This window comes from Notothenia rossii, assembly GCF_949606895.1.
Source record: "Notothenia rossii genome assembly, chromosome: 1".
NCBI classification, from domain to species: Eukaryota; Metazoa; Chordata; class Actinopteri; order Perciformes; family Nototheniidae; genus Notothenia; species Notothenia rossii.
Genome location: NC_136912.1, coordinates 91881709 through 91896015, shown reverse-complemented (window position 1 = coordinate 91896015; position 14307 = coordinate 91881709). Strand labels below are relative to the sequence as shown.

Genomic DNA, 14307 nt, shown 5'->3' with positions numbered 1-14307 from the left:
TTTTCCAATAAAGCCTGCTGTGGAAGATCAGTATGATAAACGTTTGTTTTTTCACAAGTAAATACAAATCCACCCACAAGACAATAGCCAAGACAAACATAAACAAATAATTTGTCACACATATATGAGTGTTTTACTACCTCTAAATATACAAAAAATGTACACATTTTGCATTTATTTATCACTGCACAGCATAAACATATACATTCAAGTTCACTCATTTATTTATATTTATTTTTTATAACATGATTGAAGAGAGCCTGGGGTCTTTGCAGAGAATTCATTGCAGATTGCTTCTCTGTAATTGTTATGCACATGGCAACAAATCACTTTCTTTTGGCATTACATATTGGTTTGTTAATAATTACAATACAATTATTTTCGTAAGAGTCAAGGCAGACAGTCCTAAAATGGCCTGTCTGCCTTGCTGTATTTCACATTTTTGATTTACAATGCAGTGACATAATATAACGTTGCAATCAGTGAATTATCTTTCTAACAGATGCTTGATTTTGTATTACATCTCATAATCAAACAATTTGTGCGGTAAACTATTGAATGATATGGAAAGAAAATCTATATCATGTATTGGTAGCACACAAAGGACTCTAATTCCTTTCATTCAAGTTGAATAGTGTGTTATCCATTATTAGAGTATATCACCACCGCGTGGCCAACATGGATGTATAATAAGAACTGTACCTCAATCGTACCAGCTGTCAAAAAACTACATTTCCCAAAATCGGAATCCCCTTATGCGGAAGTGACGTGTGCAGACTTCCGCCGCTGTCAAGGGCACTGAAAACTAACGTTAGCCGAACCTAAAGGTAGCTGTACACACGTGTGTCTAAAAACACCGATAAAGCTACAGTTTTCGGTAACGTTTACGGTAGAAATGGAAGGCTATGGTTCAGACTTCTCTGCCGGTGGGGCTGGTGGAAAAGTGGACACCGGGACCATCATGGAACAAGTTAAAGTGCAGATCGCGGTGGCTAACGCTCAGGAGCTGCTGCAGGTAAACCAATGGAGAAACATGCTAAGCTAACAAGCTAGCACTTCACTTAGTAGAGTTACGTTATGTAGATATATTTATTTGGGGCGTTATGAGCACCATTATGAGTCAAGTCACAACGTTTCATGAAGATATTGTAATGTATATGTTAATGAAGTAAGCTTGATAGAAACAGCAGTATGAATGGAATTGCTTTGACATAATGTAACATCAATGTGCAAAAACATTTAACCTTTAATCTCTTTAACCTAGAGCTGACCTCGACCAAATCATTTCCTAGTAAACTAGCACATTTTGTAGACTTATCGATGACTTTGTTCAATTGAAACATTTGTAAGACTTTTCCAAAAGCAAAACTTTGAGGATGAGTTTCTTGGAATATTAAAAAAAAACTAGACTAAAACCTAAACAAACAATAAGTCGACTAAGACCTAAAGCAGTATACATGTGTGTAGGGATTTTACCATTTCACCTACAGAAGGTCAACTACCCACCAACAGATGATGGGAACTGTCAGCTATTAGTAAGACATGATAATAAACAATGTGTTTGTGTTTCAGAGAATGACAGACAAATGCTTCAAGAAGTGCATAGGGAAACCTGGGAGCTCGCTGGACAACTCTGAGCAGGTGTGTAATGCTTTAAGATGTCAAAAAGATATCTAGGAATTGACTGAAACCAGTATTCATTTCTCTCAGCTTTGATCATCTCAAAACAGGATCCACTGCTTTACTTGTCATGATAGTGAAAGGAATCCACAGAATTTTGTATATATACTATACAGAGATGCTGTATGAGAAACCAACGTGAGTTTGGAAAATATAAATATATTTTAGTAGACCTCAACAATGGAATTATGATCAGTACAAATGGCCATGACATGGAACCTTTAAACATCGATATTGTAGGATTGACTATTGGTGCTTACAGAAAATTAGACAAATGATAAATAATCATTAGTAATGTGGATACAATGCCTAAAGGCAAATAATAGAAGAGCTAGAATAGTCTGTCAATTCAGAAAATGACATCTCTCTACTGTAATGAACACTTCATACCTTGAAATTAATGCAATATCAAAATATAAGACGACACCAAGTCTTATAACATGGTATTGATGTTGTACTGATACATTGCCCAGCACAACATTATAGACCCAATTGTTTCTCAAGGAAATACTGGGCTGAATGATTTGTAAAAACCAGGATGGTTTGTTGCATTCTTTTAAAAATGATCAGAATGTATTTGTAATGTGTCTGCTCTTCCTCACAGAAATGCATCGCCATGTGTATGGACCGGTATATGGACGCCTGGAACACGGTGTCCCGAACATACAACTCCAGACTACAGAAGGAAAGAGCTCGCATGTGAACGCCTCTCTCTGCACCCGTCCCTTCCTCCCTGCGTTGCTCAGTGAGGAGCAGCAGGTGTGTTTCCACTGGAGGCTGGAGCTGTGCACTCACAGGTGTGTGTGTGTGGCTGCAGCAGAACGTCCTCATCTTCATCATCATCACAATACCTCACAGACAGGCAGCAGAGCCGGTGGACTCGAGCCATAACAAAGTCTCTATGGACATTTTCCTTTTGCTCCGAGGAACTGTTATAAAGTTTGATTAAGTGTTTTTATGTTGTGAGTAATTCATCCTCTGGTTAATACGTAAACATACATTGTTAAAAACATGCACCTGCATACTTTATGTAATTGATGAGAATCAGACCCTCTACATTTCCCGTTGGAGTGAACATAAGTGTGAATGTGTCTACAACTAAAACCTGTAATTGTCTGACCACTGTCCAAGTGTACCCCATATCTCGAGCAGTGCATGCTGGGATATGTTCCAATAATGTATGCAGATTAAAAAAATAAATGTACTGTTTTGCAATCAGGGCTGAAACTCACATGTTTTTTTCTAGATTAATCACTTGGTCTTTAAAATGTCAAAATATTGAAAAAGTGCCATCCCTTTTTTTTTTTAATGTCTTCTTTTTTCTAAAACCCAAATATATTTACGATAGTATGAAAGTACACAGTAAAGATAAAAGCTCCATATTTGACGGGTAGTAAAACATAATTGTTGCCACTTTTCATTAAAAAGGAACAATTATCAACGTTTTGAGGCGGTTATTTTCCTTTGGATAGACTAACAAAGTAGTCGACTAATTGTTCCAGCTGTAGTTAGATTGTGATTCCCTTTAAAATCAGTCAACAGCAGCACGATGGCTTTTTGGAGCAACATGTTTTAACTAGAGTGGGGCTTCAATGGAAACACTGACACCCTGCTGCCTTCCAATTGAGGTGAAATCTTTGTGTGCAAGAGTCTGTCAAATTGGGGCACATGATAACTATAAACAGGACTTTCAATGGCTCCATAAAGCTGCTCAGTGTGCCCATTATTTCATTGTGTTTATGCCCGGAGAGACTAAACAATTGTGCCGGGAGAACAAGCAGCACGGCAGTAATAACCCCCCCAGGCTTTCCTTGACATTCCTTTTCTTTAAAAGATCTACTTAAAATGAAAAAGGAAGACTTGTAGAGCAACTTGGTGTTTTCACAACCGTGAACCTGACATTCACAAGCCTCCAAACAGACGGATATCAAAGTACGCCTGGAGAACAAAACTGTTTTGTCTGACCTGTTTTCTAGTTGTCACTCTATCTGCCCCCTCCACAGAGGTGGGCTTGTTTCAGGAGTGTGTGTGTGTGTGCGGCTTGTCAGATGTCTCGGAACCACAATCTTCCTTCTTTTATGTAGAGAGCCACTACAGCTACTTTCAGTGTGACTGTGAGAAAAAGGAACCATTTTCAAGAAGTAATCAATAAATCTCATCAACCAAAATCCTCTCTTGAGTCCAAGTGTATCTACGTCAACAAATAAACTAGGGATTTACCAAACAAACTTCAAATCCGATTCCACTTTTAAAAAAAAGAAATATATTTTTCCCAGAAACCCACTTTTCACTCACAAATCTTACATTTACATCTTAGTCTTTTTTTCTGAGAATATACAAAAAAAGACAACCCATAAATGAACCACATTATATTCTGAACCCCACACAAAATGAAAATAAAAATTCACCATGAAAATCAAGTTTACCAATCGGAAAAATAATAAATAACTGAAATAAATATTTTGAATGCATGTGCTAGCAAAATGTCCATAAGCCACGACTCAGTGTTCTCCTTAAAGACGATGATAGTCCCAGTTCAGATGACCGCACAGTATTACAAACAGCACCAGAAGGTCACGTGGGTCAACACCGAGGAAACTATCAATGAGTGGCTTATTAGCATGACTTTAGTCCCTCATACAGTACATATTTTAAGGAGATATTGAAGGAAAATCCTCTGTATCCGTGTCATATTTTCAGCACCTTTTTTTCACCTTCTTCAGAAAGGCAGGTATGTAGAAATCCATTTCCGGACCGACGTCGTACGAGTGTAAACCCCCGGGAAACCAATTCGTCCACAGCCATGTCCCCAGCTGGTGACTCCGGCAACAAACCAGTGACCGGACGGCTCCCGGCAAGTCAGAGGGCCTCCAGAGTCACCCTGGAGAACGGGAGAGAGTGAAAGTGTTAAAGGTCTCCTATCATGCTATTGTTAGGCATATATTATAGGTCTCAGATATATACATATATAAAAACATGTCTATGATGTGTTTTGTTCAAGATACCAAACAGATCATGCATTTTAGAAATCCCTCATATCCCTATGTTTCAGCCCTGTTAGAGAAACGCTGATTCTGGGTCCTTAGCTTGAAAAAGAAGAAGAGTGGGAGCTAATGCCTGCTCAGAATTCTACCGGCAGATACAGTTCAATTCTGCCGTGATTAAATGCCATATCATGTTCCAAACCACATCAAGGATTATTATTCTTTTACCTGGTTTAAATAAAGGATATATATATATATTTCTGAAACAGTATCGAGCTGAAATCCTTTTTTTATTTCCTGCTTTTTTACACATTGTGGGTGTTTCTCAATCTCGAGTAAAGCTGAGCCACTATTTCGAGGATACTACGTCATCGAGTCCCGCCAAAGGACTGTTCCAATGTCCAGGATACTTCTATCGAGGCCGGCGTACTTCGTTGCGGGAAATTTTGAGGCTGCACATGTGTAGATTTCGGTCTTAAAATCCCCACAATGCTTTGCGCACGGAACAATTTCCGAAATTTTTGGCGGAAAATGTAAGGCGCACTTGATAGCCTGTTCGCTTCCCGAGGCTAGGAGGTATTCTTGCCTCGCTTCTTAAGGAACTCACTCGGAGGTACATGTGCTACCAAGCAAGCCTCCTCGACATTGAGAAACACCCACTCTCTCCAGGTTAGCTCTGAGTGTTAGCGATGCTAATTTAAACAAAGACCATATTACGTCCAAAACACGTCAGGCATTGTTTCTGATAGCAACTTTCTGATAGTGCCGTGGGTCCACATTTCCGATATTAAGTCATATCGGACGCAAATCTGGATCAGCTCCGTTGTATTCCCCTTTTTAGAGATTTGGGTACGGAGGAAAAGAGAGAAAAGACAAGTGCATTTTGCATGATAGGTCCCCTTTAAATAACCTCCTTGCACAGAGGTCTCCGGCTTGTAAGGATGAATAAAATGATTAATTAAGGATGAGCAGGGGAGCAGAAGAGTGAGCTTCAGAGAGAATGTCATTTGGCTCGCTGATGGGATGCCAGGTGCTTTGACCGAGACAGGAATGCACGAGGGTTTCCTTACATGAGAAGATTAAAGCGAGGGGAAAGGGGGCTGTGTATTTTATTTGGGAACATAGTCTACTCTCCGCAAAAGTACTGAAAGTGCAAAACATCAAATGCATCACGTATTTCCAAATTATGAATTAGAAATATGCTGATGAATGCTTGGAACATCTAAGAAGTTATATGAAACATTTACTTTTGCTCTGACTGGGTTAAGAATCCACGATAAAAACATATTTATTGGAGCCATAACCCTATTTTCTATTTCCTCTCAGCACTTTTTCAGATTAGATATACTCAATTTATCACAAATTGGACATATGTTTTGTTACAGCAGCATATAAAAAAGGCATTGCAGATGAATTGAAACCATACACAGTAAAATAAGTAAACATATTCACAATAGAAGATACTGCACACTATATAGATATATACAGACTAAGTTAAAATACACTATAACCTACTACTAAAACATATATAATCATAGGATAAATACATTATAAAGTGTGCAATGTATTTGCCGTTTTTAAATCATTGTTTTTATGTTTATTTTTGTTTGATAATCGCACTGCTCAGATTCTGTACTACAAAAACTTGAAATCTTGCCAAGTATATTTGTCTAATATCTAGTAAGAATATGTCTCTACAGCTGATACAAGACATAATAACTTCAGAAGTAACACTGCAGTGAGATATAGGGTCTTGTTTTTAGTAAGTTACATTTTTTTATTTTGAGTTGTATCTCAGATTCAACTTTTTTATATTGGAAAATCACCAACTAACATCAGAAAACAGAAAACTTTGGAGTATTTGTGGCTTATATTGTAAAACAACATCTCCTGGTTCTGGTGAAATATAGTTCAAAATGAGTTCCCGCAGCTAATTACAAGATCTGATTTATCTGAATATCCCTTCTTATCTTCAAGGAATCTTACCAAGCACATTTTCATTTGTTCTGTTTCATTATTTTTTAAACTTTTTTTTGGAGCAGCATTTTTTCCAGTGTGCCAACATGAGATATTGTGTCACACTAAAGAGTCCAGTTCTCACCCAGCAGGTGTCCCTTCCTCCCTCCATGTATCCGGCACACATCATGTTAGGAGTCAGAGCGTCTCTGTACGGCTGTTTGCAGTCTGCCTGCTCGATGATGCTCACTGCAGCCTTCTGCAGCATGTTGGTCAACGAGCCTGGCAGAAAAATAAAGATGATATGAGTGGTAAACGCATTTCCACAAATACTTTAAATCTGATCATAACACGTGGCAACCTCCGGGTTTAACAAGTGAAGCCAATGTGGAAAATGCAGTAAACACTTTTCTGATGAGTTTATGGTCTTAGTTGTTAGGGTTACACATACAACAGGATGTCTATTTGGAATTAAAATAGACAATAAAGGGGGTATTTCTTTATGGTATGGCTGCCTTGATGGACAGGTCGCTAAAACACATTGTCGTCCAACTTGGCCTCACGACTTTAACAATTTCACACTGAGTTTTCAGATCATAACAGTTAATCAAGAGAGCAATGGCCAATATGCCAAACTCAAGGCTTTACAATGGTAATCATTAAAGTCAATATATCTACCTCTAATATAACATATCTACGGTTTCTGAAGGGTTAGTTATAAATATAGTTTGAACAGAACAATTCTTGTGTTTTCATTTATTGTCTAGTGGAAGGTATGATGAGGCTGTCAGGGAGTTCCTCAGTACAAAACATCCTTATTACAATTTAACAAAATGTTTGTAGCCTCAAGTGTCTTTTATTAAGTCTTACCATTATTACATAAATAATGTGAGAGCTTTTGCTCCGTTGTTAACATTCCCTCCTGACAATGATGTCCAATTCTCCAGTTTTTGTAACATTTTGATGCAATCATTAAATGCTTTCTATAACAATAATTGGATTTTGACTTTCTCACCTCCCTCCCTCATGGACCCCCAGCCTGTGACGTAGCACTCTGCCTCTTTGGGGAAGCGATGCACGGGGGAGGGGAGGCAGGCGGACTGGATGGTGTAGGACATGGGGGCTGGGACCGCCAGCTCCAACAGAGCCACGTCGTGGTCCATGGTGGAGCCGTTGAAGGCCGGGTGGATGACGACCCTCTGGATGGGGATCACCAGCGCTCCGATCCCCGAGCGCAGCACAGACCCCAGACTCACGGCCCAGTTAGAGGGGCTGGCGTCACTGCGGAGGGGAAAGATAAAGACTCATTACAGATCTGGATGTAATAGAGTGGGGGTGACGTATTTACCCGGAAGTAAGCTGCTGGTTCCCTCGACAAAAAGCAACGGGATTTCTACATAGGATTTTGGAATATTGTAAAAAATAAGAACTGTGGAAAACAAACATGTTTGATAAATGCACGTTTTGTTCAGTCGGATCATCTCCACATGTCTACCCTACTTTTATCATTTTTGAATCATAAATCTAATCGCCAGAAGCAAAATGCTAACGTTATGCTATAAAGGAACTACAGCCGAGTACAGCAGGGTCGCACGACTTCAACGCCACGGCAACTTAAGATCCATATTCAAACATACACATTAAAAATTGTACAAGTTGAAGCGTTTGTTTGAACAGTCTGCAGGAGGCAGGTTCTTGCTTTCAAGCAGAACAGGGCAAACAAACTTAGAGTGTTTACGTGTTCGGCGTAATGACGTACAACGCCCTCGACAACTTCTGTAGTCCTATTCAGCCACTTGGTAACAACCATCGTTTTTCAGACACGTCAACTCTTCAGAAATCATCACTGGGGTCACTGCTGATGGATTTAATGTCGTAGACCAAAACGTGATCCGTCTCTTAAATTTGTGTCAACCACAGACCTTAGTTCCAGATTTTTTCCAAAATCCTATGGAGAAATCCCATTGGCTCTGAGACGAGGGAACAGGAAGTGGTAAAATGCTAACTCACTTCCGGGTTTTAGGACTCGTTCCTGCAACACTCTATGGTAGACATGTTTTCCATAAACACTAACGGCCCGTCCACACTACAGCTCCGACAGCTTCAAAAACGGTTTCCAACGCGTCTGCCCATTCACTTTGAATGGGGTGACGTCACGTTGCCTCACTTTTCGCCGAACTGAATTGTGGGTAGCAGAGCGGAGCTTTCCTGGCGTTTCAGGCTGCAAAAGTTGAACAATGTTCAACTTTTGAAGCTTCTGAAGCTTTCGGTGGAAGCGTCAGCCAATCAAATCATATGCCAGTACAAACTCTAGCCAATCAAACCGCTGCTTGTGTGTCAGGGGCGGGAGATTCATGTGATTGGTTGTTGGTCGAGCTTCAGACACGCCCGCCGGCGAGCTTTTTTTGAAGCTGTAGTGTGGACGGGCCGTAATACTTTTGTGGGCTATTCTACCTTTTGAAGCAGTGTGCTGCAGTGATTAACCATTTGTTGTGAATGAGAGTGGCGCCACAGCGGTGCAGTCTCTTGTACTGCAGGCTGCCGATCCACGGCCACTCCCCCCTACGAGCTGTCACTCCTCCCACAATCCTTTGGGAGCCCAACGCAGGACGTAGGCCGCAGTCTGAAAAAAAAACTCTCATTACATTACGTTTCATTAACTGACCTTTCATCCAATGCAACTTAGAGAACATGCAATCAGCCATGCAGATACAGACTCCTGAATCCTGTAATATATCATTTTTGGAAAAGCCAAAACCTCGTAACCGTTTCATTTATTTTTAATTGGCGAAGTTACATTGGACACAGGTGGGTTATTGGTTTATAACGGAGGATGTGTGGGCTTCCTGCTATACCCATGTCCAGCTTCAGTAGCTTTCTTCTTTAAAATGAACTCCTTACCACAGTTTCTCTCGTCCGCCTCGTTAGCACAGTCTGAGACGCCGTCACACTCTGCGTTGACTTTGCTGATGCAGGCGGTGGCGCTGCACTGGAAGTTTCCACTGCAGTTCATGACTGCAACACGTGATGGACAGATCATAAAGCATGAGATTTACACATAAAAAGTAATGAGTACTGCATGAATGACAACATTTATAGGCTAATCAGGAAGTTAGCATCGTACTGGTTCCCTCCACAAAACACAAATTCGATTTTTCCAGAAAATGTCCAGAAAACAAACTCTGTGGCTGGAAAAAGGTTATGATCATTTTTGAAGTTATTTTCTATTGTTATTTTAATTACATTTTTAATTGTTTCTATTCGTTTTCATTTTAACTTAATATTTATGACATTTATGGTTTTTTTCGTTCTAAAACGTAGAAACTGTCCCAAAACCCAATTTCTCCTGGAATCAAAAACAAAATATTCCCGTAAATTAACAACACTTTTTTCGAGGCGTAAATCTCGTCACCACCGCTAAGCTAAACGTGGCTACGGTTTACCTTGATTGCATTCAGTAGTATCATTTAACTTCATCACATTCCTCTTGGTAACTGATGAATGAGTGACCAATAGTTAACTAACCACACGTGAAGATGATTGGAGAAGTTTAGTTTCATTTTGCTTATTTGCTCCTTGCTGTTAGTTAGTAGTGGCAATTTGTACTAACTGATGACTGTAAACTTAGACTGTATGGTCCCGGTAGTGGAGTTGAAATGCTGTCCCCCATTTCTTTGGCCCATTACACATCATTCACATGCAAGTAACTTTATAGCACAATTCGTTTTTCAAGTTATTTTTGGAAAATGCCATCGTGGAAAGTGTCCTAGCGAGACAGACATTTGAAATATCTCCCCTGAGATATCTGAACAATAGATTAGGCTGCTTTCAGTGTGACATTACCATTGAGTGTTGGTGCAGGGGTATCTTCCACAGCGGCAGTCCGGGGTACTGGTGGGTGATTAAAGCCCCCCTCAGTCACAGTGGGAACAGACTGAGGGAAGTCAGGCACCAGGCTGGGGTTGGTGTGACTCAGGATCCAGTTGCGGAGCTTTGTGATGCGAGAGTAGACCCCCGGCCGGTTGATCTGAGCACAGCCCACTCCCCAACTCACCACCCCAGCCAGGAAGAACCGCCCCGGGGCCCCCTCACACACCAGAGGCCCCCCAGAGTCACCCTGTGGGGGAAACACAACATATCTGTGATTTTCCAATGTGAAACTGTTGTCCTGTGAAAAATGTGTGAGTAAGTGTTTTTATGAAGGTTCTGATTTTAGTAGATTTCCAGGGTTTCATGTACATTATAAGTAAATTGAACCTTATTGAAACGTATTGGACATCTTGCCAACAAGTAAGACAATGTTTCAAGTCCCCATGTGCATATAACATTTTCATAAACAGGGCAATACATTTCCACCAGCCTGGGGGTTGTTTAGCTACAAAAACACAAGTAGTGACTAAGTCGGGTTTTTTGTACTTCGTACCACTTTCTTCCAAGTGTGGTTGTAATAGCACAAAGCGTTCAGAAGATATGATTTAAAAAATATATATATCAACCCTAGTCACTGCAAGGAACCTACTGTTAGGGTTAGTGAAACAGGCAGGACCCAAATGCAGATTGAAACGAGAAAAATACCTTTATTTCAAGGTTGTAGGTGACAAAAAACAGAACACTACCCTGAGAACAGTCTCAGGCAAACGAGGAACCAACAAAGACAGACAGGAAAAACAGAACTTAAATACACACAAGACTAATCAACGAAACAAGAGACAGGTGAGGAGGGAGGAGAAAACACAGGGGCACCAGGTGAACACAATCAAGTAAACAGGTAGGAGGGAACACACACAGACAGGAAACCAAGGACAGATCTAAACAAGACAAAACAGAACACAGACAGACCGTGACACCTACATCATTATCTCAAATCTGAAAAGGTAACTCTTTCTGGCTCGATCAAGAGATGTTCATGAGAACATTTGTGAAAAGCAAAATATTTGTAGTAACAAATAAAAAGACACAATTCAAAGAGATTGTCATTTTTTCTAATTCTGTATACTTTGGTTGATTTTCCCGTAAAATATGTCAACAATTGAATCCGTATCGTGTTCAGATGACTCAACAAGATTTCATGGGAGCTGGATCTTTACTGGTGAAGGACGTCATGTTTTCTCACTGTTAACAGCTCTCATATTGTTGTGCTAAGATACAATGACAGCCTACAGTTCTCTATTTCTAGGACAGGACCAGTGTAAATACACTAGCCTCATCCCAATACCCCTGCTCGACTCCTCTCTTCCCCTCCTCCGGGACTTGACCCGGAAATCGATCAAGACACGCCATTTTGAAGGACGTCCCAATAGCTGAAATGCACACGGGGGAGTCGAGGAGGGGTGAGGGAGGAAGGGTGCGGGAGGAGACGAAAGGGAGGATACACGCGAGCATACTTGTCAACCCTCCCGATTTTCGCGGGAGACTCCCGATTTCCTTGCCCTCTCCCGGTTTCCTCCCGGGGTCATATTTCTCCCGCATTTCTCCCGATTTCTGACAAAATCAGATTTACACACGACTGTTTCCACTCGGACTTTAATACACCTACACCATTGTTTGGTTTCCATGGTAACACGTCTCTTTAGTAGCGTGCGCAACTCAAAGTCTGAGAGGGTGCGGCAGATATTCACAGAAAACAGAACAAGAATCAACAACTACTCTACTCTCTGCTCACTCCTTTCCTGTAAAATACAGGTCCAGCCCACACATATGCTCCATCAAGGAAGGTGCTACAGGCCGCAAGGCAGTGCACTTACAACTACAATAAGCATGTTAATGTTAATCTAACAGCTCCGGCGATCCACTAGCACCCCACCCCCCCCAATTTTGCATTTTGAAATGCTCCCGATTTCTGAGGTCTAAAGGTTGGCAAGTATGCACGCGAGCAGATTACGCGGAAGTGTTTTCACTACTCGCGTATATAAGCCCCGCCCCCACCTTCACAGCTGGTCCATTTCAACAGAGGAAAACCCACAACTGGAAGATGAGTGGAAAAGCATCACATAAATGTATAAGTGCTCACAGCTCCGTGGGAATTATTATGTTCATTTCTAAAAGGCTTTCACATTCCTATAATTATATTTGTATTTAAATGTAGGCTACATTTTACACCAAAACGGAACACAAAAGCAGGACCAACCATCATACATTGAATTATTTGACTAACAAGAGAAAGATTAATTCATTTAAATAAATATTTAACAACACATGGGCCGGTTCTAAGGGGTTCTTCAGTTAAGCCCGATGAGAGGGGATACAGCTGTGCACATGTCATCATTAACAGACGTCGTTTAAGAGTGACGTTTGAGTGAACGAGGACATCCCAATTAATACCTGAGGACTCCTCTGTCCTCGCGTCACCTCCTCGTGTCTCTCGCTCGCATCTTACGGAGGTGGAGCTAAGATGCAAGGAAAGGACGCGAGTGAGGGAAAGGAGGAGTCGAGGAGGGGTATTGGGACGAGGCTATTGTGTTTGCCCTACTTAAAAAATCATCAGTACTGTGTACGTACACACACTTAGCCCTGAGGTAATAAAGCATTGTCAGAGGATGTGAGATGATACCTCTCGGCCTCACGTGACCCAGGTGGAGCAGCACTGACCTGACAGGAGTCCACCTTGCCCTGCAGGAAGCCGGCACACATCATGTTCTGAGACACTGCTCCTCTGTACACCGCAGACTTATTGCACACCTTGGAGTCGATAATCTTCACCACCGCCTTCTGCAGCACGGGGGGAACATCCACTAAAATACAGAAGAGACACGACATATACAATTACTCGTACTGATTATAATAACATGCATTATTATGTCTTATGCAGAATTTTTGTTTCTTTCTGTATGTTGGAGGAACCTGGGAATAACTCTCATTTATTCCAGAATTCGGTCTCCATTCATTTTCTCTACATTGAATGCCTTGATTAGTTTCGGTATTCGCATTAGAGCTTTAAAAATCAGCCAATTATTTTGATCATCAATTAATTGTTGGTAATTTTTTGCCTCTAAAATATGAAGATTTCCTTCCTTTCGCTGTTTTATATCACAATAAAAAGAAAATATTAGGATTTTAGATATTAAAAGACATTGTTTTGGACTGGACCAACTGGAATGGACACAATTATTTATTTTCTGACATTTTAAAGCCTAATAGTTATCAAAAATAATAGTAGATTGAAGCACCTAATCCATTTGTATAATTCTTATTTTTTAACCGCGAGGAACAAAAACTCACGACAGCTAAAACAGTCTATCACAAAATATGTATTGATTTCGTAATATTTGGTACCAAACATTTCAGAAAGAGTTCTAAATTCACTCTAAATGTGTTGGATGTACTCCTGCAGGTATGACATATGACTGCTTTCTTGGACAGATAATCATTGCAAAATATATTTTATCCCAATTCCAATTGAGATCAAATCAGAATCAGTATTTAGATTGGTTGTATTGTAATCTGGGCTAGGTTAGGATTGGGACATGTGGAGAGAAATGTGATGATATGCAGAAACTCACTGTTGTACATGTGCAGGGCCCCCCAGCCGGACACCATGCATCTCTGCCCGGGGGAGAACACGTGAGACAGGGAGGGCAGACAGACGGGCTGCACGTAGGAGCTGAAGGTGAGGGGGGTCTCCAGCTCCAGCACCGTCACATCGTTGTCCGTGGTCATGGGGTCGTAGTCCGGAGACACCACCAGAGAC

General features: G+C 40.8%; 2 protein-coding genes across 2 annotated transcripts in view; one reads left to right on the top strand and one right to left on the bottom strand.

Moving 5' to 3' along the window:
• Positions 1-753: 753 nt before the first annotated feature.
• Positions 754-2895, top strand: timm13 (translocase of inner mitochondrial membrane 13 homolog (yeast)). The gene is made up of 3 exons (XM_079685060.1): positions 754-1015; positions 1573-1641; positions 2285-2895. Exons 1-3 carry the CDS (start codon positions 896-898, stop codon positions 2381-2383), a joined length of 288 nt encoding a protein of 95 aa, XP_079541186.1. The 5' UTR covers positions 754-895; the 3' UTR covers positions 2384-2895.
• Positions 2896-3039: 144 nt separating this feature from the next.
• Positions 3040-14307, bottom strand: part of tmprss9 (transmembrane serine protease 9) — a 24275-nt gene continuing 13007 nt past the window's right edge. The window contains exons 10-17 of the mRNA XM_079684965.1: positions 14120-14307; positions 13209-13351; positions 10464-10737; positions 9522-9635; positions 9075-9243; positions 7636-7901; positions 6766-6902; positions 3040-4561 (exon numbers count right to left, since the gene is read on the bottom strand). The exon at positions 14120-14307 is cut by the window's right edge and continues 87 nt beyond it. Coding sequence (XP_079541091.1) covers positions 4400-4561; positions 6766-6902; positions 7636-7901; positions 9075-9243; positions 9522-9635; positions 10464-10737; positions 13209-13351; positions 14120-14307 — 1453 coding nt within the window. The 3' untranslated portion in view covers positions 3040-4399. The remainder of the gene's footprint in view (positions 4562-6765; positions 6903-7635; positions 7902-9074; positions 9244-9521; positions 9636-10463; positions 10738-13208; positions 13352-14119) is intronic.

Coding starts and splice junctions, on each gene's coding strand:
- timm13 (XM_079685060.1), top strand. CDS start 896: ATGGAAGGCTATGGTTCAGACTTCTCTGCCGGTGGGGCTGGTGGAAAA. Junction 1,016..1,572: donor ACGCTCAGGAGCTGCTGCAG/GTAAACCAATGG, acceptor TTTGTGTTTCAG/AGAATGACAGACAAATGCTT. Junction 1,642..2,284: donor CGCTGGACAACTCTGAGCAG/GTGTGTAATGCT, acceptor TCTTCCTCACAG/AAATGCATCGCCATGTGTAT.